Source organism: Capra hircus, chromosome 5 (assembly GCF_001704415.2).
Source record: "Capra hircus breed San Clemente chromosome 5, ASM170441v1, whole genome shotgun sequence".
NCBI classification, from domain to species: domain Eukaryota; kingdom Metazoa; phylum Chordata; class Mammalia; order Artiodactyla; family Bovidae; genus Capra; species Capra hircus.
In genome coordinates, this window is record NC_030812.1 from 44,835,802 (window position 1) to 44,862,983 (window position 27,182).

The 27,182-nt window shown below is 39.0% G+C and overlaps 1 protein-coding gene across 2 annotated transcripts in view; it reads left to right on the forward strand.

Annotated features, from left to right (window-relative positions):
* The window catches only part of MDM1 (Mdm1 nuclear protein), a 28,751-nt gene extending 18,092 nt beyond the window's left edge, over positions 1–10,659 (forward strand). For both annotated transcript variants that reach the window (XM_018047972.1, XM_018047973.1), the window contains 6 exons: positions 179–484; positions 1,283–1,395; positions 1,493–1,602; positions 6,682–6,934; positions 8,527–8,586; positions 9,818–10,659. In XM_018047972.1, the coding sequence (XP_017903461.1) occupies positions 179–484; positions 1,283–1,395; positions 1,493–1,602; positions 6,682–6,934; positions 8,527–8,586; positions 9,818–9,930 (955 nt within the window). In that variant the 3' untranslated portion in view covers positions 9,931–10,659. The remainder of the gene's footprint in view (positions 1–178; positions 485–1,282; positions 1,396–1,492; positions 1,603–6,681; positions 6,935–8,526; positions 8,587–9,817) is intronic.

Below are 27,182 nucleotides of genomic sequence, written 5' to 3' on the forward strand. Positions count from 1 at the left end.
TAACTTTAACTTCTATAAAATGAACTCTTAGTTTGATTTTTTTCCTTCAATATCTGGGCAAAGCAATATCAGTGGGAAACATAGTTGTGAACCATGGAAGGAAATGACGGACTTAATAAGTATCAACTAGAAACCTCAAACTACTAAATTTTAAAATAAAACTTATTTTGTTACGCAGAGATCCTACAAGCCATAAGACTTTGCAGAAATGTCCTTCTACACAGCTAGAAGAAAAAAAAACTGTCTTGGAAGAACAGCCCCAGAAAACTACCACAGAGAAACTGGGTGTGTCAAATGCTCCCATCCCTGTTAGAAGGCGTCTGGCGTGGGATGCTGAGGACACCCCTGAAGACACACAGAAACAACCGAGGGAGGAGGAGCCGGAGGAGCAGGAGGAGCAGGAGAGGGACAAGCAGGTCAACGTGGAAGAGCCGGAGAAGCTGGAGGTACAGGAAGAATCTAAAGCAGACAAGATCAAAGAAGAGTAAGTGTGTAAAATTAAGTGTGTATGTAGACACATTATTGTACACAGATAAGTATTTCATTTTGTCCCTAATGATAGTGGTTTACATTTTTGGTTTCATGACTAATAAAAAGGAGATTTTACTTTAATGTCATGAAATAGGCATTTCTGTATGGTTTATATAATTTGATTCCCTCAGGGATTTGAGTCGCTCAAATCATTAGTCCCACTGCACTAATTGGGAATTGAACACTTGAACACTGAATTATTTGGGGAGGAAGTAGTTAGTGTTCTTTTTATTTATATCCTGCTAATTATGATTTTTAAGATATGATTAGCTAGATATCTCTGAAAGAATGATTTCCTTTATGACTTAAGGAAAAATAACTAATATTCTTTACTATCAGATGGTTATAGCGAAAAAGAAGTTTTGTGATGTTAAAATAAGTGATTTCTGCAAATAGCTAATTTCTGTTGATTTATATGCAGATTGTTTTGGGGAATGGTTCTCTACCATTGGTTATAGTGTTTTTTGTTCATAGTCCAACCCCCTTATTATTAATTCACGATTTTTGCAGCTAATGGAACCTAGGCTCTGGTTCAGGGGAAGAATTCTCCAGTGTGTTGCTGACTTGCAGTGATCTCCCCTCTTTTCCAGTAGTCAGTTTCTCTTAACTGCATGTGGATTTATTTCTTATTTTTTCAGAAGCAAAATGGCCTTCTCTTAAAGGTTTATGCTTTAACTGCATAATGGTGGCGAAGTATTCTTTTTGGTCATATTTTCTAGAGGATGTGCTTCATAATTGTCTTAATTTGTAGGTCGGAGTCATCTTCTGTGTCTTCAGGGAAAGGAGGCAGGCTTCCTACTCCAAAGCTGAGAGAACTGGGTGGAATCCAGAGGACTCATCATGATCTTACCACTCCAGCTGTTGGTAATAGGCGGACACCGTACAGTTCTTATTTCACCTGCTTCCTCGATGTGATAATTTAGTTTAAATTGAAACAGTGGCATCTTCTGTATTTTTCCAGGTGGTGCTGTTTTAGTGTCTCCATCTAAAGTGAAGCCTCCAGTCATAGAACAGAGGAAAAGAGTATCCTCTCAGGATGGCTTAGAGACTTTGAAGAATGACTTTAGGAAGGTAAATATTTACACATTAGAGAAAAACATCTCTTTGGGAAGTGATTATTTTAGTTACATGCAATAAATACATGAGAGGTTCAGATTTTAGAAAATTCTGTCATATGTGGAGATGATGTTATTAACTTACTTTCAGAAGGCAAAGGCATTGAATTGTTTTTGAGGGTAGTGCCATTGTATTTTGGCTGCTTACTTTCAAATATTGTCAGTAGTGACAACAGAGAGAGAGAGAAGAAAAACAGTACTGTTGATTGTGCATCTACTCAGACAGTTTTGTCCAGGCCCTGATTTAACTGGAGATGTAGCAGTGAAAGATGCAGGTAAAAATTCTGGCCCTCACTGAATTCACATTCTAGAGGAGGAGGGAGACAGTAAACAGGATAGTTAGGTAAAACACACAGTATTTTAGATAGTGATAGGGGCTAAGGAGAATAATAATGCAGGGGAAGTGAGTGGGAATTGGCCAGGGAAGTTCTCACTGAGAGGGTGGCATTTGAGCAGAATCTGAAGCAGGTAAGGGACTGACCCATATGCATATCTAGGAAGGCATTTTACAAAAAGAGCTGCTGCTGCTGCTGTCACTTCAGTCGTGTCCGACTCTGTGCGACCCCATAGACAGCAGCCCACCAGGCTCCCCCATCCCTGGGATTCTCCAGGCAATAACACTGGAGTGGGTTGCCATTTCCTTCTCCAATGCATGAAAGTGAAAAGTGAAAGTGAAGTCGCTCAGTCATGTCCGACCCTCAGCGACCCCATGCAGCAGCAGGTGCAAAGTCCTCCAGTTGAGACGGTGCCTGATTCTTTGAGGAACAGGTAGGGAGTCAGCATGGCTGGAGATGAGAGCAAGAGAGTAGAATGGGCAGTGAGGTCAGAGGCATAATGAGGGATTAAATTGTGTAGGACCTTAGCGGTCATAGCAAAGACTTTGCATTTTATTCAGAATAAAATGCAAAGTCTTTGGAGGAGCAGAGGAATGATATGATTTGACTTAGGTTTTTCTAAGATCACTCTGGCTACTATATTGGGAATGGACAATAGAGGTGCAAGAGCAAGTAATTGAAACTAGTTAGTCAATTACAGTATCCAGGAAGGAGGTGACAATCATTTGGATTGTAATGGTAGCCATACCAGGAACTAGATTTGTTTTCTCTCCCCATTGTTTACGCTTTGGTTGCTGGCAGGCCGAGGAGTCATTAAACCTGCTATACACAATGATTTCCTCCCCTTTTTTCCTTAAAAAAGCTACTATCATAACATTAAGTCCATAAGTCATTGAATTATCAATAAATTGATATCAATAATTCATTTAGGAATTGAATTAGCAATAAATTATCCCTGTCATTCAGTTGCCATTGTTTAATATTGTTCTATCTTTTCTACCATAGGAGTTAACAGAATTACTATCTTAATATCCAGAAATATTTTTTGCTGGTAACTTTTAATGACATACCTTGAATTGTGGGAGTATTATGGGGCAGCAGCAATTTGGGAAACTTACGTGGAGATGATCATAATAGCTAGCATTTACTGAACACTTACTATGTTCTAGGCTCTGTGCTAAGTACTTTACATGTGTTAATTTGTTCAGTCTTCATAATGACTCTGTGAGGCAAATATTGTTAATATTCTCATTTAGGTGAAACCGAGGTGATAGAGCTGCCAAACAGTGAAGCAGAATTTGTCCCCAGGCAGTCTCTTCTCAGAGCCCACATTTTTAACTCTTAAACAGCACTGTCTCATAAGCCTTGAGAGTAGCATTTTCGTGGTATTGGTTTGTCAAGTAACATCTGTACATTTTGTAAATGATACTAAAAACCCAAGTGTTTGCTAGCTCTCTTTGTCCAGCAGGTGTTTCTTATCCGTTTACCTTCATGCTAGATTCTGTGCTTGTGATAATAAGTGAAAGTAGACATGGTACACTGGACTTCCATATAGCTCAGCTGGTAAAGAATCCACGTGCAATGCAGGAGACCCCGGTTCAATTCCTGGATTGGGAGGATCTGCTGGAGGAAGGGATAGGCTACCCACTCCAGTATTCTTGGGCTTCCCTGGTGGCTCAGCTGGTAAAGAATCTGCCCACAATGCAGGAGACCTGGGTTCAATCCCTGGGGTGGGAAGATCCCCTGGAGAAGGAAAAGGCTACCCACTCCAGTGTTCTGGCCTGGAGAATTTTATGGTCTGTATAGTTCATGGGGTTGCAAAGAGTCGACACGACTGAGTGACTTTCACTTTCAGACATGGTCCGTGATTTTACTGAACCCCTACGGTCCTATGAGAATCACAGCCCCCAGAAAGTAAAATTAAAACTAGTAATTGTTTCAGAGAAGTATATACTGCTATTCTGGAAGAAATTGACCCAGTAATGGAGATTAGGAAGCTTCTTAAAAGTCAAGGATGCTTCTTTGAAGAAGTCATAATTGAGTTGAGATACAGAGGAAGAGGAGCTAACTAGGTAAAAAGAGTGAGGAGAAGCATAGCATATGCCAGGATCTGTGGAGAGAAAGGACATAGGGTTTTAAGAAACAAAAGCCAGTCCTGTGTGTGGCAGGAATCAGATGCAAGATGAGGTTAGAAAAGAGAGCAATACTAAGAATATCTTCCATCTCAAGTAAAATAGAAAGCCATTGGGATATTTTAAATATGGGAGTGTTGTGATTGATTCATGTTTTGCAAGATCTTTCTGGCAGCCATGGAAGGCAAGAATAGACTATGGATACCTCTGGAGGCCCATTGCAATAGTCCAGGTAGGAGCTATGATAGCCTGGACTAGGAAGGTGGGCACAGACATGAGTGAAATTAAAGAATTGTGTGAGGGGAACAACATCAAGGCCTGGTTCTGGGTAGGATAATGGCTCCTAGGTTTCTGACTTACCCAGCAGGATTGATGGAGAGTGCCATGCTCTGAGTAAGAGAACTCTGCACCACAGCCATCTTTGGAGTGGAATATCAGGAGTTTCATTTTCATTCATTCAGTCCATAATTTACTGTGCTCTTACAGTGTGCCAAGCACTGTTAGGATCTGGGGATTCATTGGTAAGATAAAATCTCTGCCGTCATGAAACTTACATTTTCATTGGCCGAATAGACAAATGATTTTTTTAAAAGAATTTCAGACAGTAGTGAGTGCTGTGAATTAAGTAAAACTGCAGACAGCCTCTAAGGGGTGGGTGAGACAGTTTTTAAGTCATCAGAACAGGCACCTCTGAGGTGACATTTTAACAAGACCTAGCTAATGAGGGAGGGGCCCAGTGCAGAGACGTGGGCCAGAGATTGTTTTCCAGATAGAAAGAACAGCAAGGGTACATGTACAACAGTGACAGTTTGATAGAGTGAAAAAGCCTGTGGAGCCTGGAGGAAGAAGGCAGAAGAGAGGTGGGGAGTGAAGGTGGGAAGGGAGGCTGGATAAGGAGTGGGGATGTTATTCTAATGTCAGTGGGAAGCCCTTGGAGGATTTCATGCTATTAAACAAATATAAATCTCTGATACACTTGATAAATAAAATTATTGGCTACTCAGTGGAGAGCACGTTATACTGGGGGAGAGTAGAAGCAGTGAGGCCAGTAAGGAGGTTTTTAGGTTCAAGAACAGATCATGAAGTCAGTTAAATTAAACCTGAGAACCCCATGTACTACAAGTATTCTACAGATTTAATTGAGGTTTTAACAATAATAAAACCAATTTGACAGAAATTCCAAATTCTCTTTGTACAAAAAGAAAAAAAATCAATTTTCATGAGACATCTTCATAATTAGAAAGGGAAGCAAGTGGAAGATCTGTGTTTTTTATCTTATTAATAGATCTTGATTTTAAAAAATTTGTTTTTAGAGTGAGACCTCAGGATATCTCCCCTTTGAAGCAATAAGCCAAGCCTTCTAATTGCAGAAAATGATGCTTAAGATCAGAAAGTAGTGTTTTGAACATTGCATTGATAAACTCGAAGTTAATAACTAAAGGCAACAATTACAAGGAGTAATCAGGAAAATTTGGAGCTATATTTGATTTTACTGGTTTACATTATCCTAAAAGTGAAGTTATACAGGGATTTTGACCCTCGTGATACAAATTCATTGTGGAAAGACAGAAAATACTGACCAAACCAAAAAAGTTAGTCATACCTACTATAGAAACAGCCGTTGTTGAGTTTGAGTTACTTAGATAGAAAGTGTATTTGTTTATTATACTGTAGATAAGTTTTCATAATATATTTTTCCTCACCTAGCAATGTATTATAAATGTACTCCCATGTAATTAATTTATAATTTGATTTTTAATTGTGAATATGATATCTGTAGTTATACTATAGTTTTTTTAAAGGCTAGATGCTTATTGTTGAAACATTTTTTAAAACTAGATGCCTATTGTTATGTCTTAGTTTTCCTGTTTTGAAAAATGCTGTAAAGAAATCATCCATCCTTTACCTACATTTTTGTTCTTATTGTTGTTACCTCTTTTTATGTAAAGATTCCTTAAGTATTAATTTTGTGGTCAGAGAACCACAGTGTTAAGGCTTTTGCTGTGATTTACCAGCTCCCCTGTAAAGTTGTGCTCCCAGTATCACTGATGAGAGTGCCAGTGTTACTACGTCTTTGTCAACTCAGGTTATTATAGTTTGTTTCTTAAAATTTATTTTTATAATTTGTTAAATAAAAATTAGTACTTATATTAATACTTGTATTTTGAAATTATTTGATGAGTGAGGTGTAGAATGTATTTGCTATTTCTAGTTTGTATATGAATTGTTGATATATATCCTTATTTTACCTTTAAATTAGGTTTATCTTTCTACTTTTAAAGAAATATTTATGTATCAATGGTGATTCATTGTCAATCCAGTAAGCTGTGTATTTTCCCCAAGTTTGTCATTTTTCTTTTTTCTTTTTTAAAGTATTCACATATTGTTTTTATTTAGGTAAGTATCATTATATTGGTTGTTAGTCCCATAAAATCCTCTCCACGTGAAGGTTTCATAAATTTTCCCCATATTTTTCCCTATTTCATTTATGGCTATTTGTGTATTTAAATGTTTGTTTTATTTATATATGTGTACCCACATATATGCTTTTTTTGTTGTTGTTTTTAGAAGGAAAGTCGTGCTATATCCCTCCTGACTTCTCCAGCTGCTGGTATTAAAACAGTTGATCCCTTGCCTTTGAGGGAAGATTCTGAACCCAATATCCCCAAATTTGTTGAGACAACTCTTCCAGTTTCAAAAATGCCAGAATACCCACCTAACACACCTGGGAAATCTGCTTCTCCACCCTGCGCCACAGCCTACTGGCATCCTTCTCGTCGAATTCAGGGCTCCCTGAGAGATCCGGAATTCCAGCATAATGGTAATTATTTAGGTTTTAATTTTTTGTCTATTAAAATGAAAGGGCTATATTGATAGATACGAAGGCTATAAGTATACTGTGTTATTTAGTTTTAGTTAACATAGTAGATTTCTTTAAACAGAAGAAAAGTCTCATCTTTGACACACTAAGTTGTCCTGTCCCCAAGTTCACTTTGGTCTAAGTGTGAGATGTGTCTCACGTTCTTTTCCAAAAATGTATAGGCAACCCATTAGATGCCATAGCACCTCTTCCCCAGGTATGGCAACCAAAGATGTCTTCAGACGTTACCAAGTGTTACCTGGATATAGAATTCAAGTCATAAATATTTTCCTTCAGTTTTATTAGCTATTGCTCTGCTCTTTTTTTACGTCCATTATTATTGTTGAGAAATCTGATGCACCTTTTATTTTTGATCTTTTGTGTGTGACTTTTTTTCCCCCTGACAACTCTTAGCATCTTCTCTTTATTCTTAGTGCTCTGAAATTTTATGGTGGGTCCCTTTTCATTCATTTTGCTAGTACTCAGTAGAGCTCTTCAATCTGAAAAGTCATGTTCCTCAGTTCTGGGAAATTTTCTTAAATTATTTAGTCGGTAATTTCTTCCCCTCCAGTCTCTCTTGCTCCCTTCTGGCACTGTTATTTTTCGGATGTTGGACATGTTGAAGATATTATTTCTTATCTTAGCTGTCATATTTTCCATCTCTGTCTTTTTGTTTTAATTTGAAAGGGTTACTAATTTTTATCTTCTACTTGAGTTTTAAAATATGTTGCTACATTTTTAATTTCTAAGTTTTTTTTAAAACTCCTTTTATATAAGCATTCTGTTATTATTTCATGGATAGCATGTTTTACCTGGTTGAGGAGATAAATGATACATATGTATAATGCCCCTATTTGGAATATGGTTTCTCCTTTCCCCGAGTTGAATCTGGTGTCTTTCAGTCAAAGTGGCTGTGATAAACCTTCTTTAGCAATAAGACCTCAATTCCTCTTTTGGGAGATGGGCAGTTACCCTGCTGTGCAAAATTAAAGATGGATCTGGTAGATTATTTTGTAGAAAGACAATTAGATTCCTGATTCAGCTTTCCCTTCCCTTCAGCTTTCAGTGGTACTCAGTACTCCCAACCACCTAGCCATCAGGGGAGCAAATCGATTGCTTCTTGGTTTCCCTTCTCTGCTGCCTTAGGATTCAGCTCCATTGGCTGTGATAACCACACACTCACTGCCTTCCATTTGCTTTCCACTTTTTAAACTTTTGTTTCTCTTTTCTTGTTTCCCATTTTCTCTGTCCTAGATTTGTATTGCTTTTGTACATGTGTATAGTCCAACTGTCATCTTTAAAGAGAAGCTTATAGTATTTCTTTCAAGTTAGATTAGTATTGTCATTGAGAAGAATCCTAGGAGGTTATCCCCTGTTTGTTTACATATTTGCTAAGCATATTATAAATTAATAAACGGCCCTTTGGCAGGAATTTCTATTAAAGGTATAAAATTAAACTGTTTGACAGTCTACCTTCTCTTCAAATTGATTGTAAGATATATTGTTGGGTGGCTTTGAAGGATAATTTCTTATGGCTTTTTTTTTTTTTTAAGTGGGAAAATCAAGGATGAACAATTTCCAGTTACCTCAGCATGAAGCCTTTAATGATGAAGGTATTTCAATAGTCAAATAACACAAGATAAAAGTATATTTTATTAGATAGTAGTTAATAATAGTATAATAATTTTACATTCGGTTAGCACTTTATAGTTTACAGAGTACTTCCATAGATGTCTTTTCATTAGATCCCTAAAACTCTGTGAAGGGGGTAAACTATCCCCATTTTATACATGAGTAAAGTAGGCACTAAGCCTTGAAGAATCTGTTTTAAAGCAAATGGATGGCAAGAGATGCATCACACCCACGATCAGCACTCTGTTTTCCGCCCTGGCTGACTGGTGGCTCAGGAATTCGGCCTAGCATTACATCCATCATTTTCTTCAAATGTCTGTATATTCTCAAAAAATACATAATTAGGGAAAATGAGTGTTTTTCTCTTGTGTCGTTTTTATTCTGAAAAATTCGGTTACTGATAATGGTGGCAGGAGGAATTTTGAATTCTTGATGTTGAACAATTGAAATGACTATTTTAATGCAACCTAAGAAGTATAAAATTACTGTTTATAAATTTTGAATTTGAAAGCAAATTTGAATACTTTATGTATTATGGCTTCACACACATTGAAGGTTCTTTCCTCTTAGCAAGTTTGAGATGCCTTTCAGAATTCAGTGAGCTAGAAATCAAGTTGTTATGTTTTGAAATGCCAATATCTGGACACTGAATCCTGTCTTGTTTTCTTTTTAATGGAAGAACAGTGTTTACAAATAACTTGATAATTGATTTGCTTACTCAGAATGAGGAATTTCAGTAATAATGAAGGGTAGCATATTGAAGTCAGACATCGTTTCTATATTAAGTGAAATTACTTTAGAAATGTGATGTAGGTACCATGTGAAGGTATGACATTTTGTTTTTAAAATGTGAAGGTTTCTTTTGCTCAAACAGCTGTGCTTTTTAAAGTAGGACAAGACAGTATGATGATGAATTGTTTCCAAGTAATACCAAAATCACAGTCCATGTGTTTGTGTAATGACATAGTGGGATTTCAGAAAAAAACAGAATGCTCATTTAATATTGAAATGTTTGATTTCTAAATATGATAAACTTGGAAAATTACTGTGAACGATCCTAAAAATACTAATCTTACATTTTAATAGATTATGTGTTTCTGATAGTCAATATTGACATTACAGAGCTTGATGCTTTTAATTTTCACTTGATGTTTTGAAACATAGTATTTTTATAAGAGATTTTTTGCACTGAATATAATTCTTTCATTGCAGATGAGGACAGATTATCTGAAATTTCTGCTCGCTCTGCAGCTTCTAGTCTCCAGGCTTTTCAAACTCTGGCACGAGCTCAGAAAAGGAAGGAGAATTTCTGGGGTAAAACATAACTAGGCAGACACCTAGTTGAGTTGCTTTTATCTGGGGGAACCATTGGCATACTTTTTCATTATTACTTTACTATGTTAAGACTTCAATTATTTGGATTTTTTGCTAACATTTCTCACTTAAAAAGAATTTTTTTTTTTGTTTGTTTCTTTTTGTTTGCAATACTCAATTCAATCTACTGGAAAATTTTTAACACAGGTTCATGAAATTTTAACTTTCGAAGAATTCTTTTGCATCTGTTCCCAAAGTATAAAGACATAGATTATATAGTTCGTCACATGTTCTAACTTATATAAAGTATCAGGGCTAGCTGGTAGAATTGTGAATTTCCCCTATCCAGAGAATATTCTTAAATATGAATAAAGTAAAAATTAAGATCTAAATGTGAAGTATAGATTACCTGAAGATGGGCTTTATGTATCTTTACAATTGTAGATGTCATAAAATGAATTTGTTGTTCCTTTAACTTTTGCTGTGGTGTTTATTTTAGTACCTTCTGTTTGTGGTTACAGTGTTAAAATAACTGTACTTCATATTGAAAATACTAGCTTTTGTATATACTTTTCTTATTTATGTAACAAAGTTTGCTGAGAGAATATGTATATTTTTTATCTTTGTGTGTATTCTGTTTGTATAAGGACTTTGGCTTACATTTGAATAATGTCTGAATTTTGAAAAATTTGTATAATGGAAAATTAAAACTTTGTAGATATTTTGAAATAAAACGATCAACTGTTTCAGTTCTGTTTGTTTCAAGCATTTCAAGGGTTTGACTTCTCTAGAGAGTTATTACATGGAAAAAATGATTATCTTTTAAAAACATTTTACTCACAACAGCTTAAGCACATCATACTTCTTTTGCATTTTCCAAATGCAGCAAAACTGAGTCCACAATATTTTTGCACAAATATAGGAAAAAATGTAGAATTTCCAAGGCAGACTCATTTTTTAAAAATTTGACACAAACTTTTTGATTATACTTTTGTTCTGTGATCTTATTCTTTATCTTGCAAATCATGATAAACTTAATTTTCTAAAAAAATACAGATTTCATAAAATATAATACATAAAATATTTACAATAGACAGAAGTTACTGAAGATAATACACAGAATATTGATGCCTGCTGGTTAGAAAACAAGTGTATAGTCTGTGTTCTAAAGTGCTTAATTTGGTCAAGAGTGCTTTTGCAAATCACTGGTTCACAATAAGGGCCTTAAAGATCTTATGTTATCATGAGGTTATAAAGAACTGTAGGCATACAGACTGTTTGCTTACATTCCACAGACCTTTTAAAACTGTTGATTTAAAAAGTTACTAAGCCCCAGCAATCTCACTACTGGGCATGTACTCTGAGAAATCAGAATTCAAAAAGACTCATGCACAATATGTATAATAAACTGCAGTTATTAAAAATTTTACGGTTCAGGGACTTCCTTGGTGGTCCAGTGGTTAAGACTTTGTCTACCAATGCAGGAGGTGCAGGTTCGATCCTTGGTTGGGGAGCTGAGATCCTACACGCCTTGTGACCAAAAAACCAAAAACATACAATGGAAATGATACTGTAAAAAATTCGAAACAGACTTTAAAAATGATCCACATTAAAAAATCTTTAAAAAAGTATATAAAAATTTTACAGCTCAGTGAGTTTGGAAAAAATGTATATATCTGTGAAACCAACACCACCACCAAGATACACTACATTTCCGTCATCAAAAGTTTCCCCATTTCACTTTGCAGTTCAATCCATCCCTCCCACCCCAGTCCTCAAGGAAATCACTAATCTGCTTTCTGTCGGTTTATAATAATTTTATATACAGTGAACCATCCTTTTTATCTGGCTTTCACTCAGCATGTTTTTGAAAGTCATCTATGTGTTGGGCACATATGTTCCCTTTTAATCCACTCACTTATGGTGGACTTTAGGGTTATTTGCAGCTTGGGACTATAATGAATAATTAAAGTCTATTGTGCAAATCTTTGTGTAGACAAGATTTTTCATTTCTCTGGAAAATCCTAGGTAATTCAATTTTTTTATCTTTAATATAGCTTCAAGTATATGGTACACCCTATTATAAACTGGTGATTTGGTTTTTTTGTTGAAATTGGTACCTCAAGCTAGACAGGAGAACAAACATCAGGATCACAATGGAAGTAGCACACCAGTTGCCTCTGTTCTTTGTCCCTATCTTCACCCCAGATGCTGAGATGCCCATGTGTCCCTGGTTGAGAACTCAGATAAAAATGCACATACATATAATTCAAATTTTGTATACATGTATGGGAATGGATATTCATGCTGGATCTCATCTCAATCTCGTGGGAGTCTGAACTCCCAAGTTAAGAAATCTTCAAGGATTATTTTTGAGGATTAAAGGTAAAACACATGATAAACATGCTTAGTGGGGTTTCTCAGGTGGCTCAGTGGTAAAGAATCTGCCTGCCAAGCAGGAGACCTGGGTTTGATCCCTGGGTTAGGAAGATCCCGTGGAGGAGCAGATGGCAATCCACTCCAGTAATCTTGCCTGAGAAATCCCATGAACAGAGGAGCCTGGTGAGCTACAGTCCATGAGGTCACAACAAGTTGGACATGATTAGTGAATAAACAACAACAGCAAAACATGCTTAGTACCTGGTAGAATATATTACCTTGAGATGTAAGTATACATATTATCATTTTACAGATGGGAAAACCCTCTTAAATGACTGGACTAAGACCTGATAGCTGGTGGGTTCAATCTAGGTCTTCTTATTCAATCTATCCACACTGCCTACTCTGGAGTGTTTATACTAAAATTGTGAGTCCTACTGTGATTCAATTTTCCCTGGTTGATTCATTTGGAAGTTAATTTTTTTTTGACTTCATCATCTTAGAAGATAAACATTTTTCTTCCTAGTCAGGTAAAAAAGTATATGGGAAAAAAGTTGCACTGGTAGAGTCAATCAGAATAAAAGTGAGTTAACATTCAAAACAAATTTGTTCTCATAGAAGTAGTGTTGCAGCTGCCTACACAGGGAGCTCAGGATGGATTATGTACCTTTGTTGCAGTTACAGACACCCCCAAAATATTTATCACAACTTCTAGAAGTTTACCAAGGGAACAAATACTCTAAAATGGTGGATGATCCTAGAATCATTTATGTTTGGTTTTGGAATATGTTTTAGGACCTTTTACATGTGGTGGCGTTAGTCATGATGGCGTGCTCAGGGCACAGTCTTTGTCAAGCTGCCATCATCACTCTCAAAATGAGTCAGTGCAAAGGCTACCACAGGCAAAAGGCTACCACAGGCAAAAGAACAGTCCCTGTCATTGGATGAGCTAGGGTTGTGCCCTGCCTGAGAAAAGAGCCTGCAGTCTAGCCAAGTGAATTAAAAGCAAGCCAGTGGTATCTTCACTAATGGTGATCCTGCAATCTGAGTTGACCTTATGCATCTTTCTCCTATGGTGAATGGAGGCATAGAAAACTCCAGCCTTTTTTGTTCCTTTCAGATTCAAATTGTCTTAAACTCTGTTTCATATTTCATTTCCACCTGATCCTACAAGTCCTGCTAAGTGTAGCAGCCTCTCTCAAACAGAGGACGGCTCTCCTGCTATACTACACCTGCTATAACGCAGGTAAGAAGAAAGAGTAGTCATCCTAAACATGGCATCTGTTCCCTGGTGGTGCAGTAGATAAGAATCTGCCTGTCAATGCAGGGGTCACAGTTTCCATCCCTGGTCCAGGGATGTGGACCTGGTCCACATGCTGGGAAGCACCTAAGCCCCACAACTACTGATCCCACACTTCAGAGCCTGCGCGCTGCAGCTACTGAAACCTGAGTGCCCAGAGCCTGTGCTCCACAACAAAAGAAGCCATTGCGATGAGAAGCTGAGCACCTCAACCAAAACAGGGCCCTTCTCACGGCAACTAGGGAAAGCCTACGCAAACAACGAAGACCCAGCACAGTCCTAAATTAACTAAATAAGAATTATTTTTTTAATGACTATATAAAAACGGAATCTGCTTCTCTTCCGCTAAATGCTCCTTACCCATTACTCCCCAGGACCATATCAGAGTGTGTTCTTGGCAATTGAGAGATGTGTGGGGCCACCTAGATCCCTTTGGAAGTCAGAGAAGGAAGCTAACAGACATAATGATGTTTGGGGAATTCGAACCACACAACCAATTCGAGCCACATAATGGACAATTTCGATAATGTTGGGAAAATTTTCAGTTTCTCACTATGTATTTTACATCTAGTAGTATAGTGAAGCTGACTTTTGGGTCAATTGCTAAATATTCAGAACTTTTGTGAGCAGGTTGTTAAACCATCAGTAGCTTGAAATTGACCACTTGAAAACGGTGGACTAGGGTTTCCTCCCCATTACCCCCAAAGGCAGTTTATAAACTTACTGCAGCAGCCACTACACAAATCTTTTTGTTTTTTGTTTTTTCATATAATTTGCCTGATAGAGAAAACAATCCACTTCAGGAAGGAGAAAAGAGCAGCTCAAATAAGCTGCTATAAGGTTTACTAAACCATTCACATCTTCCTTGGCTTATAAAACTAAAGTGGTTTAGTTTCCTTTCTTGGCTGAAGTCTACCTAGAAAATAAAAATTAGCCACAAATAGCAGATACTAGAATGTAAAGGGACACTATCCACGATCCACCCATAAGACTACCCAGAGGTGGGGCCTGGAAATCTGTATATGTCTTCCTTGCGTGATTTTGATATTCAAGTAGTTTGGGAACCACTGGTTTTGGGGTTACAGTGGAATCCCAACTCAACCTTGAACAAGCTGGTTAAGCTCCTTTGAGTCTGCTTCTCACCTATAAGACTTAACAATTAAATGACTTAAAGTCTGTAAGGACATTTCATGTATGTTACCCAAATATCATTCTGCAACCAAGCAGAAGCCTCTCTCCCTCCAAGTATAGAACCAAGCAATTAATGATTAAGACAATAGAGTCTACCCACAGCAGCCCCCTAAGCTATTCTGCAGGCAGATCATCCAGGCAAGACATCTGAAGATAGAGTCAGTCAGTCTGTACTCAACAGAGAAGGAGGCAGAACTCAACCTCCTGCCTCAGTGATTCCCTGAGATTCTCTCCCAACCCCCATCTGCCATTTTTTCCTTTAAAAACTGTCATGGCTGAGCAGAATCTCTGGAGTTGGTCTCAGGACATGAGTCTACCTTCTCCCCAGACTGCCGGCTTTTCTGATTAAAGTGACTTTCCTTCCTACCACACTTGCCTCTCGAATTATTGGTTTATGAGCACGGAGCAGCCAAACCTGGGTTCAGTTACAATGCAATTGAAAGTGTTACTTCTGTTAGTTTGAAGGCAAATTTTTATTAAAAACAATGGGAGAATGGGGGCTTCTCTGGTGGCTCAGTGGTGAGGAATCCACTTGCCAATGCAGGAGACGCGGGTTTGATCCCTAATTGGGGAAGGTCCCACGTGTCTCAGAGCAACTAAAGCCCAAGCTCCACAACTACCGAGCCTGTGCGACAGCGCCAGGAGGCACAATGACAGCCCGTGTGAGATCGCCGCTGAAGCCCAAACCCTCCAGAGCCTGTGCTCAGCAACAAGAGAAGCACCACAGTGAGAGGCCTGCGCATGACGATCAGAGAGCAGCCCCCGCCAGCCTCGCTAGAGAAGAGCCTGCGCAGCAATATGTGTATATACGCATTATATATATACTTAATATGCATAATATATATAGATATAAAGCAGTGCGAAGGGAGAGGCTGACTTTAAATGTGAAAGCGGGAGACAATGTACCCTGACTTCGTGGCATCTCCTATTGCAGCACTGTTTGCCATGACCTACATTCAGCTCCCACAGCGGCAGTTTGGGGCAGGGGTGCTGAAATGATTTGTCTATTTCCGTTATGTGGTAAAGCAAAGAAGACTGTGACTCCAGTGTTGTGACTCAGCGATTCTAGAAGGTGGAATCAATTACCTGATACATGCAAACTGTATTAGAGGAACTATGAATTGAAGATGTTATCAGGTATGAGTCAGACAATGCAGAGATAGAGGACTCACGATAATTACTGATGAAAGGAAAGATAGGCGAACTCGGTCCCTGAATGAATGCACAGTCAATAAAGTTTTTCTACATTTGCTACAAGCTTTTTTTTTTTTTAAGAGATGAATTAACTACAAACTCAGAGTTTTGTTAACTTTAAGAAAGAAGTATAAACTAACCTAAATGCCACACACTATGGGAAAATGTAGAAGCACCACACTCATAAATTCAATTGCAGTCAGAGGATGAGCATATCACCCAGGAAAAGTTTTGCCCACAGTGAGTACCTTAGCAGTTAAGGTTCCCGTTAAAAATTACTGTATTCAGGTCAAAACATCTAAGGTTCTGGAAAAAAACCAAAGAAAATTGAAAATAGGTTTGTATGAGAATGCTCACACTTTTGTTCCGTAAAGAACCAGTAATAATTTTAACTTGTAATTTTGCAAAGATGAAACATCCAAAGTACTGTACTAATTGGAGAGTATAACCCAGCATTAAACACTGCAGCTTGATCACTTAATTACAGTGAATTGTAGCTGCCAAGACTTTAAAAGCATCACAGGTCAAGGCCTTAAGAACATACCAGTTTTTTTCATCATTCAGAATGAAGCTGTGGGGACCAAGAAAAAATTTTGTAATTTTTAAAATTTGGATTTGTGTTTATAGTTTGAGTATTTAAAAGACTAGTAAAGACTAATAGAGCAACATGTACGGTTCTTTAATTATTTAAATAATATTTTAAAAAATTAGAGGCAGAACACTTTTGATTAGAGAAGCTCCTAAAAATCTGACAATCCTTATAAGTTTAGTGACTATGTTCATTTATTTACTCATTAAACAGCATGCAAAAATTCCACAGATATTTTCTGCCATGCACAATGTTAATCCTGGTGTCTCTTTAGGATTAAATAAGTCACTGTTGCAAATTACAAGATAATTTGCCATTCATTTAGTTTTTTTCTTAATTCCATATTTGGAGAAAAATCACTTTCCACTCATGATTTATGGATTTTCAAATTTTCTGAAACAACTGGTTTCCATTGCCTTCTCTTTTCAGGGCATTGTAGCCAGCCAGCTAGTCCTTTTTTCTGCATCAAGCTCCCTTTGTTAAACTCTGTTTCCTAGTCACTAATAACACGCTCAGGTCTGCATGGTTGTGTGTGTGCACGGATGTTTGCATGTGTGTTACTGATGATATTAGAGCACTACTGTTCCTTTATGTGCACTAAATAAGTAAGAAATATAAACAAATCTTGCATGCCTTTTCTCTACCAAATCAAGCTGCTTTAAAGAACACTTGCCCTGTCTCTGCCTTCTGGTTTTCCTGGGCTCCAAGATGCCGGTTTCTCTAGAACTCACATTTCCTTTGGCCTTTGAGGCCATCTCAAATCAAGACTTGACAAAGATTCAAGGTCAGATGTGTTAGAGTATATTACCATATTTTTCTCTGGGTGAACGGTACAATCTCCATAAGTCTTCCGACAATAGATTTTCTTTAACAATATTAAGACTACAATGAAGCTGGAAAAAAACAAACACCCCCGAATATTCATTTTAAGCAGAGCTATGCTCTTGGGCCAGATAAAAGGATGTTTAAATTTTGGTTCTGCCTCTTGTTTGTTGTGTGATCCTGGCAAGTCACCTATCTTCTGAGCTCCAGTCAATGAGTATATTGAGTAGGGTAAGAAGTGTAAGTTGTTTTTAATGGTTATTGTGAGAATTAATTAAAGAATTCCATGCACCTGAAACACTAATGCTGCCACATAGTTAGAATTCAAAAATTTTAACTATTTTCTATTTTATTTCATAAAATTGCTCAATTTTATTGGAAATGAGGGAAGTTGGGTGGAATGAAAGTTATTTCAATTTAGCATTTAAAACATTTCTAATTAACAAGTGAGACAGAAAGTTAGAGCAGTGGCCTAAGGACCATTGAGGGTCAATCCTAAGAGGTACAGTACACTTACGGGCCTCTTTTTTGTCTGAACCCTGAATATGGTCTCTCCTCTGACTCTTTTCTACCACCCACCCAAATGGAACTAGAAAGAGAAGTTTAAGAGAAGAGAGAGGGTGCTGTTCACATTGAAGCCTGCCACTACAGCACTGCACCTACCCCGGAGATTCAGAGAAACATCCAGTAAATGAATGTATTGCTAAGCCAGTTACTGGGCTAGATAACTGGAGCTTGGCACAGCTGGGAAAACTCTGGGAGCTCATATCTGAGCACTGAGGGTTGAGGGAGCTCCCATCAGTCACTGACTGAAGGATGCAGGGTGGGGAGAAAGTGAATAAGCATCAGCAGCATCAACAGTCTTGTGACTCCTGCATGGACAAGAAAGCCCTCAGGCCAAGGAGAGCAGGTGCTGCAGTTGGAAGGCAGCAGGTGTACAGCAAAGAGATGGAGAGGCAGGTACACAGGAGGGCCTAGTGTTTGCTGCAATGCTGTATTCTTCTGTCCTCTTGTTTTGCCAAAAGTTTTACTTTTGTTTTAGATTTGAAGGATTTGTTAACAAAAGAAACCACTGGTTACACACAATTTCAATTTTTTATATAAGATTATTTGACTCAATTTCAATATGTAGTCATTAAAAGTAAAGGATTAATTGAATAGGTCTGTTACCAAAACCGGGGTCTGGCTGCTCACTGCTCAGAAGACTTTAAACGACAGTAGTTTGGCCAGCAGGAAAGGTTGCTTTGTTTCAGATGTTGGCAACCAAGGGAGAGGGCAGATGTCTGTCCAAAGGCCAACTTTCCCAGCTGATGAGCAGAGTGTAAGAGCTTTTATAGACATAAGGACAGTGCTATATGCAAAAACAGCATGGTCAGCTCTGACGCTATCTTTAAAATCGGTCATTGGTGGTCTGACCAGCAACATCTTGACTGTTTAGGCACAGTAAATCTTCAGTTCCAAAGTCAGTCTGTTTTCATTTCTTGAGGCCAGTTCTCAGGATTGTGGCAGCTTATGTCATGGGTATAGTCTGGTCATCGTGTAGTTCACTTCACCTGGGTTTCCAATATCTGTAAGACAGCTCACACAGTATGGCTCAGGATATTATCTATGGCCCTTGAGAAGGAACTAAAGGTCCTTGACTATGCTTAATGACTACATTATTATTATTTTGTCTCCTTTGATTCTTTTCCTTTGTTTCTACATTTTCCCACTTCTCAGATTAAACTTACTCTTTGACTAAAGTTTTCCGCAGACAAAAGGCAGGCTGAGAACATAGTGGGGGGCGGGGGGGGACGGGGATCAGGACCACAGAGGGTCCTGCTCTGTTTCAGATCCATAGAGGATTCCTACACAGCACTGTGTACACAGCAAACAGACAGCAAACACTAGCCATTACTAGAAGGGAAATGACAGAATTTGTCACCAAGTCCAAACTCATGTGCTCGCCGCACGACAGGCCAACGAATCCAAGAAACAAGGTGTTGACATGAAGTTACCAGAGACCAACCCTGGTCAGAGTTCCTCAGTTGCTTCCACAACCTCTTGCCTGTTCACAGAGAAGAAAGAAGCAAGAAAACATAGAGGAAGCCTTAGAGGAAACAGTACCAGATGTCCGCCTGTTACCAAAGTAACCAGAATAAACCAAAACCTAGCCAGCTTGTAAGTCACATTAATGTGACTTCCCAGTCCCATTAAACCTGCGGCCCTTCTCCAAAAGGTTGGAGTTTTTCTTCTATGGGAAGCTTCCCAAACTGGAGCTGATGCTTCCCACTATCAAAGTTACCCAGGGCCCTTGCAGGAAAATTTAGAATCAGATGTCTCAAGTTCAAGGGAGTCACCAGGCTTCTTCATTATCAGAGTGTTCCTTTCCTTTGCAAAGTGATTCTAACTGTCAGCTTATTTAATTGTGAGCCATTCAGGGGCCATTGCTCTTCTTATCTTAATATCTAATATATGCCCCAAAGAGCTTTCCTTTTGCAATAGATGAAATATTTCCCATTTTTATAAGTTTGATAACACCAAAACATAAGTGACATAGGCAAATTCTAACACAAATGACATAAATTCTAGCTTGGATGCATAAATGAACTGATTCCCAAATCAGGTAAATAAATTTACTTTACAAAACAAATAAATTGATTCCAACTAGGGTAGGCTTGCCCCACAGTAACCAATTCCCCAATGAACCAGCTCAAGGTAGAGTCCAACAACACTTCCTCTCTCCAGCAGGGTACTCCAACCAAATTGGCTTGTCTTGTGAAGGAAAAGCCCAAATTAAGGGGGAAATATATTCCTGGTGTATACACTGGAGCAACTTACTCTCCAAAATCGAGCCCATCAACCCACAACAGAAAAGGTGACACAAAAACACAAACAAATGAACTGGCTGAACTGGCTGGACTTTTCCTACAAGCGAAATAAAATCCGTTGACTCAGGAGGGAGATGGGAGGCAGGTTCAAAAGGGAGGGGATATATGTATACCTATGGCTGATTCACAGTGAAGTCTGACAGAAAACAACAAAATTCTGATAAGTAATTATCCTTCAATAAAAATACATTAATTTTTAAAAATCCATTGACTCGAAGTTTGTCAGTTCCTTGTCTCACTTGCCAAGTGCTGGGGACAGTCGGTGCTGCTTCGGGAAACTTGAAGGAAAGATCCTCAGGACAAATGGTCCCAGCAGCTGCTAGGGCCTTGCTCCAATATTCTCCGCCTGGGACCGGCTAGTCACAAGCAGCAAGGCTCCTGACTGGCTAAGCCAAATTTGTTACCAACTCAAGCTTGCTCTGCTTGACACATGACAGGCCAGTGAATCTTAGAGACAAGGTGTTGAGCCAAGAAATATCACTTTATTTGGAAAGCAGGTTGACTGAGAAGACGCAGACTAATGTCTCAGAGGAACCATCTTGCGAGGTCTGGATGCCAGATTCTTTTATAGAGTCAGAGAGGAATGAGGATCTAACGTTTAAAGGCAGCATAGAGAGGGAGAGGCAGTGGGGAAGGAAGGTGAAAGGGTCTTCAGTCTTGCAAAACCTCTCTGGGAATGGCCAGACTTTGGAAGAGGTTTTTGTTGTAGTTATTCACAGGTAGGCAGAGTCAGATTATCTCTCTAAGAGTGGAACAAAAGCACTTTCATTTACAATCAGGTAGAGGATGCTGAAGCTGAATCTCCAGTACTTTGGCCACCTGATACATAGAAACGAATCATTAGAAAAGACCCTGATGTTGGGAAAGATTGAAGGCAGGAGAAGGGGATGACAGAGGATAAGACGGTTGGATGACATCACTGACTCAATGGACATGAATTTGAGTAAACTCCAGGAGATGGTGAAGGACAGGGAAGCCTGGCCTGCTGCAGTCCATGGGGTCGCAAAGAGTTGGACATGACTGAGCTGCTGAACAAAAACAGAGGGTCTGGGTCCTCTGAGGTAGGTTCTTATGTATGATTATAGCAACAAAAGCAAGGAAAAGAAAGTCAAAGAAACAGTTTCTAACATGGAGTCAGAATCGGCTTCTCTGCAACATAATCAATGGGCTTAATGTGACTTGTTCTTTGTTTATATTATTTAATTAAATATTCAGAATGATCTTAAGACTTTAGCTCTCATCTGCCTTTAAGAAAATGGGGGTTAAGTTGGAATCTGAACCCAGCTCTTAACTCTAAACCCTGTATGTTCCTCTCCACTGCCACAGAGCAATGGAAAAGGGTATCTACAGCCTTCCCTCAAATCAGTGGCATTTCAACTGAGAGTTAACTGACTGCAGTAGATTTCTGAGGTCCTCAGAACTAGTCAGGGGTAGAGGAGGAATTTAAAGTGAGGTTGATCCAGTTCTGGGCTTCAGCGTGAAACCATTAAGTTACTCTTTCAGCTCCATTGCTTTTTCCATTCTGCCTCTCCAGATCAAAGCAGCCTCCCCCTCTTTTGATACTTCAGTCTCATTAAGGACTCAGTAAACATCCTTGTAAGCACATTGATTGCAAATGCTGATTTTCTTTTTGGAAATGCACCATTGCCAAACTGCTTTCGAAAGTAGGCCAGTCAAGTGCATTGATTCCAATAACGGTCTTACTAAATTTGATTCCCCTTTGAAACATTGCAAAATTGTCATAAAAATACCATTGGAATTAAGTAGGCTGGATTTCCCTAAATGAGATTCCCAGATAAGCACCAGCCTCTTAGAACTTGCAATGTCTCAGCAAGTAACAGATAAATGCCCCTGCCCCAAGGTGCCAATGCAGTGATTTCTCTGGGCAGTGGCTCAGTTCTTAGTCACCAAGTATAGCGTTTACTGTGTCCCCTCTAGGGTACAGATATTACTGTTACTGTGAACAAGGGAATGAGAGAATGCAAGCCAGAGGATTATACAGCAGCTAGAGCCAAACTGCTTACACCTGTCAAAGAGCACTTATCACGTGTTGGCAAGAGTGTGGAGAACAGGGAATCCTCCTGCTCTGTTGGCGGGAATGCAAGCTGGTGCAGTTGTTATGGGAAAAAAGCAAGGAGGCGCCTCAAAAAGTTAAAAATAGAACTACCATATGGTCTGCAGGACTTTCCTGGTGGCTCAGCAGTAAAGAATTGCAGAGTCAGACACAACCAAGCACACACACAGGACGATCCAGCGGTCTTACTGAGACCAGAAGACAAGAGTACAGCCATCCTGGAAAAGGACTGGGGAACAGCCTTGGACAAAACAGGTCTTACAAGCCAAAACAGGCCCTTGGGACCTGAGTCCCAGAGAGGGAAACAAAAAAGCCTGCAGGAATAAAAGATTAACTTTGTTTCACTAACAAGTGTATCGAGTTGTCACAAGACAACAAGCTCAGTTATTTAACCTTATCTGTTCTGGTGCATTCCTGAATAGAATTTTCATGCATTCCTTTTTCTTCACAAAATTACTACCTGTTTCTGATAGCCACCTGCTGCAGATCAAAGATGTCTGATTTCTGGAAATCAGTGGTCTTGAGACAAACTCCACCTTTCCTTAGAAAAGTGAGTCATCCCTTCCCACTCAGGGAGCTGGTGTTTTCCTTCCTTCTCCCTCCTGCACAACCTCTTTTAATAAAAAGCTTTGCTTGCCTAAGAGTCTTGTAGAAGAAGTATTCGTGTCTATGGTATTGCTGTCAAAATTCTGGAAAAAGCCCAGTAATGCTACTTCTGGGTATTTATCTGATTGAAACAAAAGCACTGCCTTGAAGAGGTAGCTGCATTCCCATGTTCGTAGTGACATCACTCACAATAGCCAAGACGTGGAAGCAAGCTAAGTGGCCATGGAGGAATAATGCACAAAGAAAAAGTGGTATATACACACAATGGAATATTCGGTTCAGTTCTGTCTTTCAGTCGTGTCTGATTCTTTGCAACCTCATGGACTGCGGCACGCCAGGCTTCCCTGTCCATCACCAACTCTCGGAGCTTACTCAAACTCATGTCCATTGAATCGGTGATACCATCGAACCATCTCATCCTCTGTCAACCCTTCTCTCCCCGTCTTCAATCTTTCCCTGCATCAGGGACTTTTCCAATGAGTCAGTTCTTCTCATTAGGTGGCCAAAGTATTGGAGTTTTAGCTTCAGCATAGGTCGTTCCAATGAATATTCAGGACTGATTTCCTTTATGATTGACTGGTATGATCTCCTTGCAATCTGAGGGACTCTCAAGAGTCTACTCTAACACCACAGTTCAAAAGCATCAGTTCTTTGTTGCTCGGCTTTCCTTATAGTTATACTCTCACATCCATACATGATTACTGGAAAAACCATAGCTTTGACTACATGGACCTTTGTTAGCAAGGTGAAGTCTCTGCTTTTTCATATGCTGTCTAGGTTGGTCATAGCTTTTCTTCCAAGGAACAAGTGTTTTTTAATTTCATGGCTGCAGTCACCATCTGCAATGATTTTGGAGTCCCCAGAAATAAAGTCTGTCACTGTTTCCATTGTTTCCCCATCTATTTGGCATGAAGTGATGGGACTGGATGCCATGATCTTAGTTTTCTGAATGTTGAGTTTTAAGCCAACTTTTTCACTCTCCTCTCTCACTTTCATCAAGAGGCTCTTTAGTTTTTCTTCACTTTCTGCCATAAGGGTGGTGTCATCTGCATATCTGAGGTTATTGATATTTCCCCTGGCAATCTTGATTCCAGTTTGATTCCATTGTTGATTGAATCTTATTTAGCCATGGAAAGAAAATCTTGCCTTTTGTGATAGCATAATGCCCCCAAGGTCCATCCATGTTAAGTGAAATCAGGAAAATACATGCCATATAATCTGAATTGTGTGTGGGTTTTTAAAAAGCTGAATTTATAGAAATAGAAAGTAGAGTGGTGGTTACCAAGGGCAGGAGGGAGTAGGAGAAATGGGGAGATGTTGATTGAAGGGGCCACACTTCTAGCTATAAGATGAATAAGAACTGGGCAATATAATGTACAGCAGGAGATACCAAATCAGGTTTGTCTTGTCCTGAAGCATGGCAAGTAAAAAAATGCTAAGAAGCTGAGGTCTGCAGCAAAGAGAGAGTTGACCGAAGACAGGAGAACAAACTCTCCACCCAACACTCTCAAGGTGAGGAGCTAGGGGTATTTATCAGATGAGGAGTAAAAGCAGCAGGGTGGTCTGAGTCATGGGGAATATGGAGAAAGGAGATTTGAAAGCTGTTAAGAGAATAGATCTTAAATGTTCTCATCACACAGAAAAAAGGCAATTACATGAGGGAAAGGAGGTTGGGGTTAGGGAAGTATCACTACGAACAAAGCTAGTGGAGGTGATGGAATTCCAGTAGAGCTATTTCAAATCCTGAAAGATGATACTGTGAAAGTGCTACACTCAATATGCCAGCAAATTTGGAAAACTCAGCAGTGGCCACAGGACTGGAAAAGGTCAGTTTTCATTCCAATCCCAAAGAAAGGCAATGCCAAAAAATGCTCCAACTACTGCACAATTGCACTCATCTCATAGTAAAGTAATGCTCAAAATTCTCCAAGCCAGGCTTTAGCAATACATGAACCGTGAACTTCCAGATGTTCAAGCTGGTTTTAGAAAGGGCAGAGGAACCAGAGATCAAATTGCCAACATCAGCTGAATCATCAAAAAAGCAAGAGAGTTCCAAAAAAGCATCTATTTATGCTTTATTGACTATGCCAAAGCCATTGATTATGTGGATCACATTAAACTGTGGAAAATTCTGAAAGAGATGGGAATACCAGACCACCTGACCTGCCTCTTGAGAAATCTGAATGCAGGTCAGAAAGCAACAGTCAGAACTGGACATGGAACAACAGACTGGTTCCAAATAGGAAAATGAGTACATCAAGGCTGTCTACTGTCACCCTGCTTATTTAACTTATATGCAGAGTACATCATGAGAAATGCTGGGCTGGATGAAGCACAAGCTGGAATCGAGATTGCTGGGAGAAATATCAATAACCTCAGATATGCAGATGACACCACCCTTATGGCAGAAAGCAAAGAAGAACTAAAGAGCCTTTTGATGAAAGTGAAAGAGGAGAGTGAAAAGGCTTAAAGCTCAACATTCAGAAAACGAAGATCATGGCATCTGGTCCCATCACTTCATGCCAAATAGATGGGGAAACAGTGTCTGACTTTATTTTGGGGGGCTCCAAAATCCCTGCAGATGGTGATTGCAGCCATGAAATTAAAAGACACTTACTCCTCAGAAGGAAAGTTACGACCAACTTAGAGAGCATATTAAAAAGCAGAGACTTTACTTTGCCAACAAAGGTCCATGTAGTCAAAGCTACGGGTTTTACAGTAGTCATGTATGGATGTGTGAGTTGTACTATAAAGAAAGCTGAGCGCCAAAGAATTGATGATTTTGAACTGCGGTGTTGAAGACTCTTGAGTCCCTCAGACTGCAAGGAGATCCAACCAGTCCATCTTAAAGGTTTAAACCCAAAGTAGAACCTGAGGTAGAACCCTCCTGCATTGGCTGGTGGATTCTTTACCACTGTCCTACCAGGGAAGCCAAGAGGTACTTCATCAGCTTATAAAAATAACTCGTCAGCCTGAGATCTCCAGGATCTTAAAAGCCCTTGTATTAAGAACCTGGGACAGAAAAAATACATATATAACAAAAGGTGTTCCTGTCACCCTTACTACCCAGGAAATTATAAGGGTTTTAGGAGCTCTGTACCAGGAAGCAGGAACCAAACATATTTCTTGTCATGTAACAGTATCAGAATTGGCGATCTTTCCGTATTAACACGTGGAAGTCATTCACTTTTGACTATTTACATCTGTGTGGCTTCCCTGGTGGCTCAGACGGTGAAGAATCCGCCTGCAGTGTGGGAGACTTGGGTTCGATCCCTAGGTCGGAGAGATCCCCTGGAGAAGGGAATGGCTCCCCATTCCAGTATTGTTGCCTGGAGAATTCCATGGACAGGGGAGCCTGGTGGGCTACAGTCCATAGGGTCGCAAAGGGTTGGACATGACTGAGTAACTAAGCACAGCACAGCACAGTGTTATACTGTGTGGCTATACCATAGCTTATCTAACTAGTCCCCATTAATTTGAGTGTAGGGCATTAAGATAAACTTAACGGACATTCAGATTGTTTGAAATCTTGTAATTATAAACAGCCTTGCAGTGAATAAACCTGCATGAATGACCTTTTCTCTTACACATCTATGTCTGTAGGATAAATTTCCAGAAGTAGGATTACTAGGTTGATGGGTAAATACGCTTTTGATGGTTATTGTCAAATTATCCTTCAAAGGATTCTCCCACCAGCATTAGATAAGAGCCTCTCTCCCCTCTGCCCTGACAATAGAATGTGTTGTCACACTCTTGAATTTTTGCCAATCTGAAAAGCAAGAAATGGTTTCCTACTACAGTTTTGATTTACCGTTATATTTTTATGACTGAAATTGAGAATCTTTTCATATGTTTAAAGACATTTATATTCCTTTTCTTCGAAAAGGGAGTGCGGGATTACATTGCCTGAAATGAGTTACAAGTATCTTTCCCTGTTTCACTTATCTTTTGACTTTGCTCTTGGTATAACATTACCATAAATTATTACAAATTATCGAGTATAGTTCCCTGTGCTATATAGTTGGTCCTTGTTGTTTGCCTGTTTTATATATATCAGTGTGTATATGCTAATCCCAAACTCCTAATTTATCTCCCCCATCCCCTTTTGATAATGGTAAGTTTTTTTCTCTGTCTGTGAATCTGTTTCTGTTTTATAAGTAAATTCATTTGCATCATATTTTAGAGTCCACTGATAAGCGGTATCATATGATATTTGTCTTTTTCTTTCTGACTTTTTT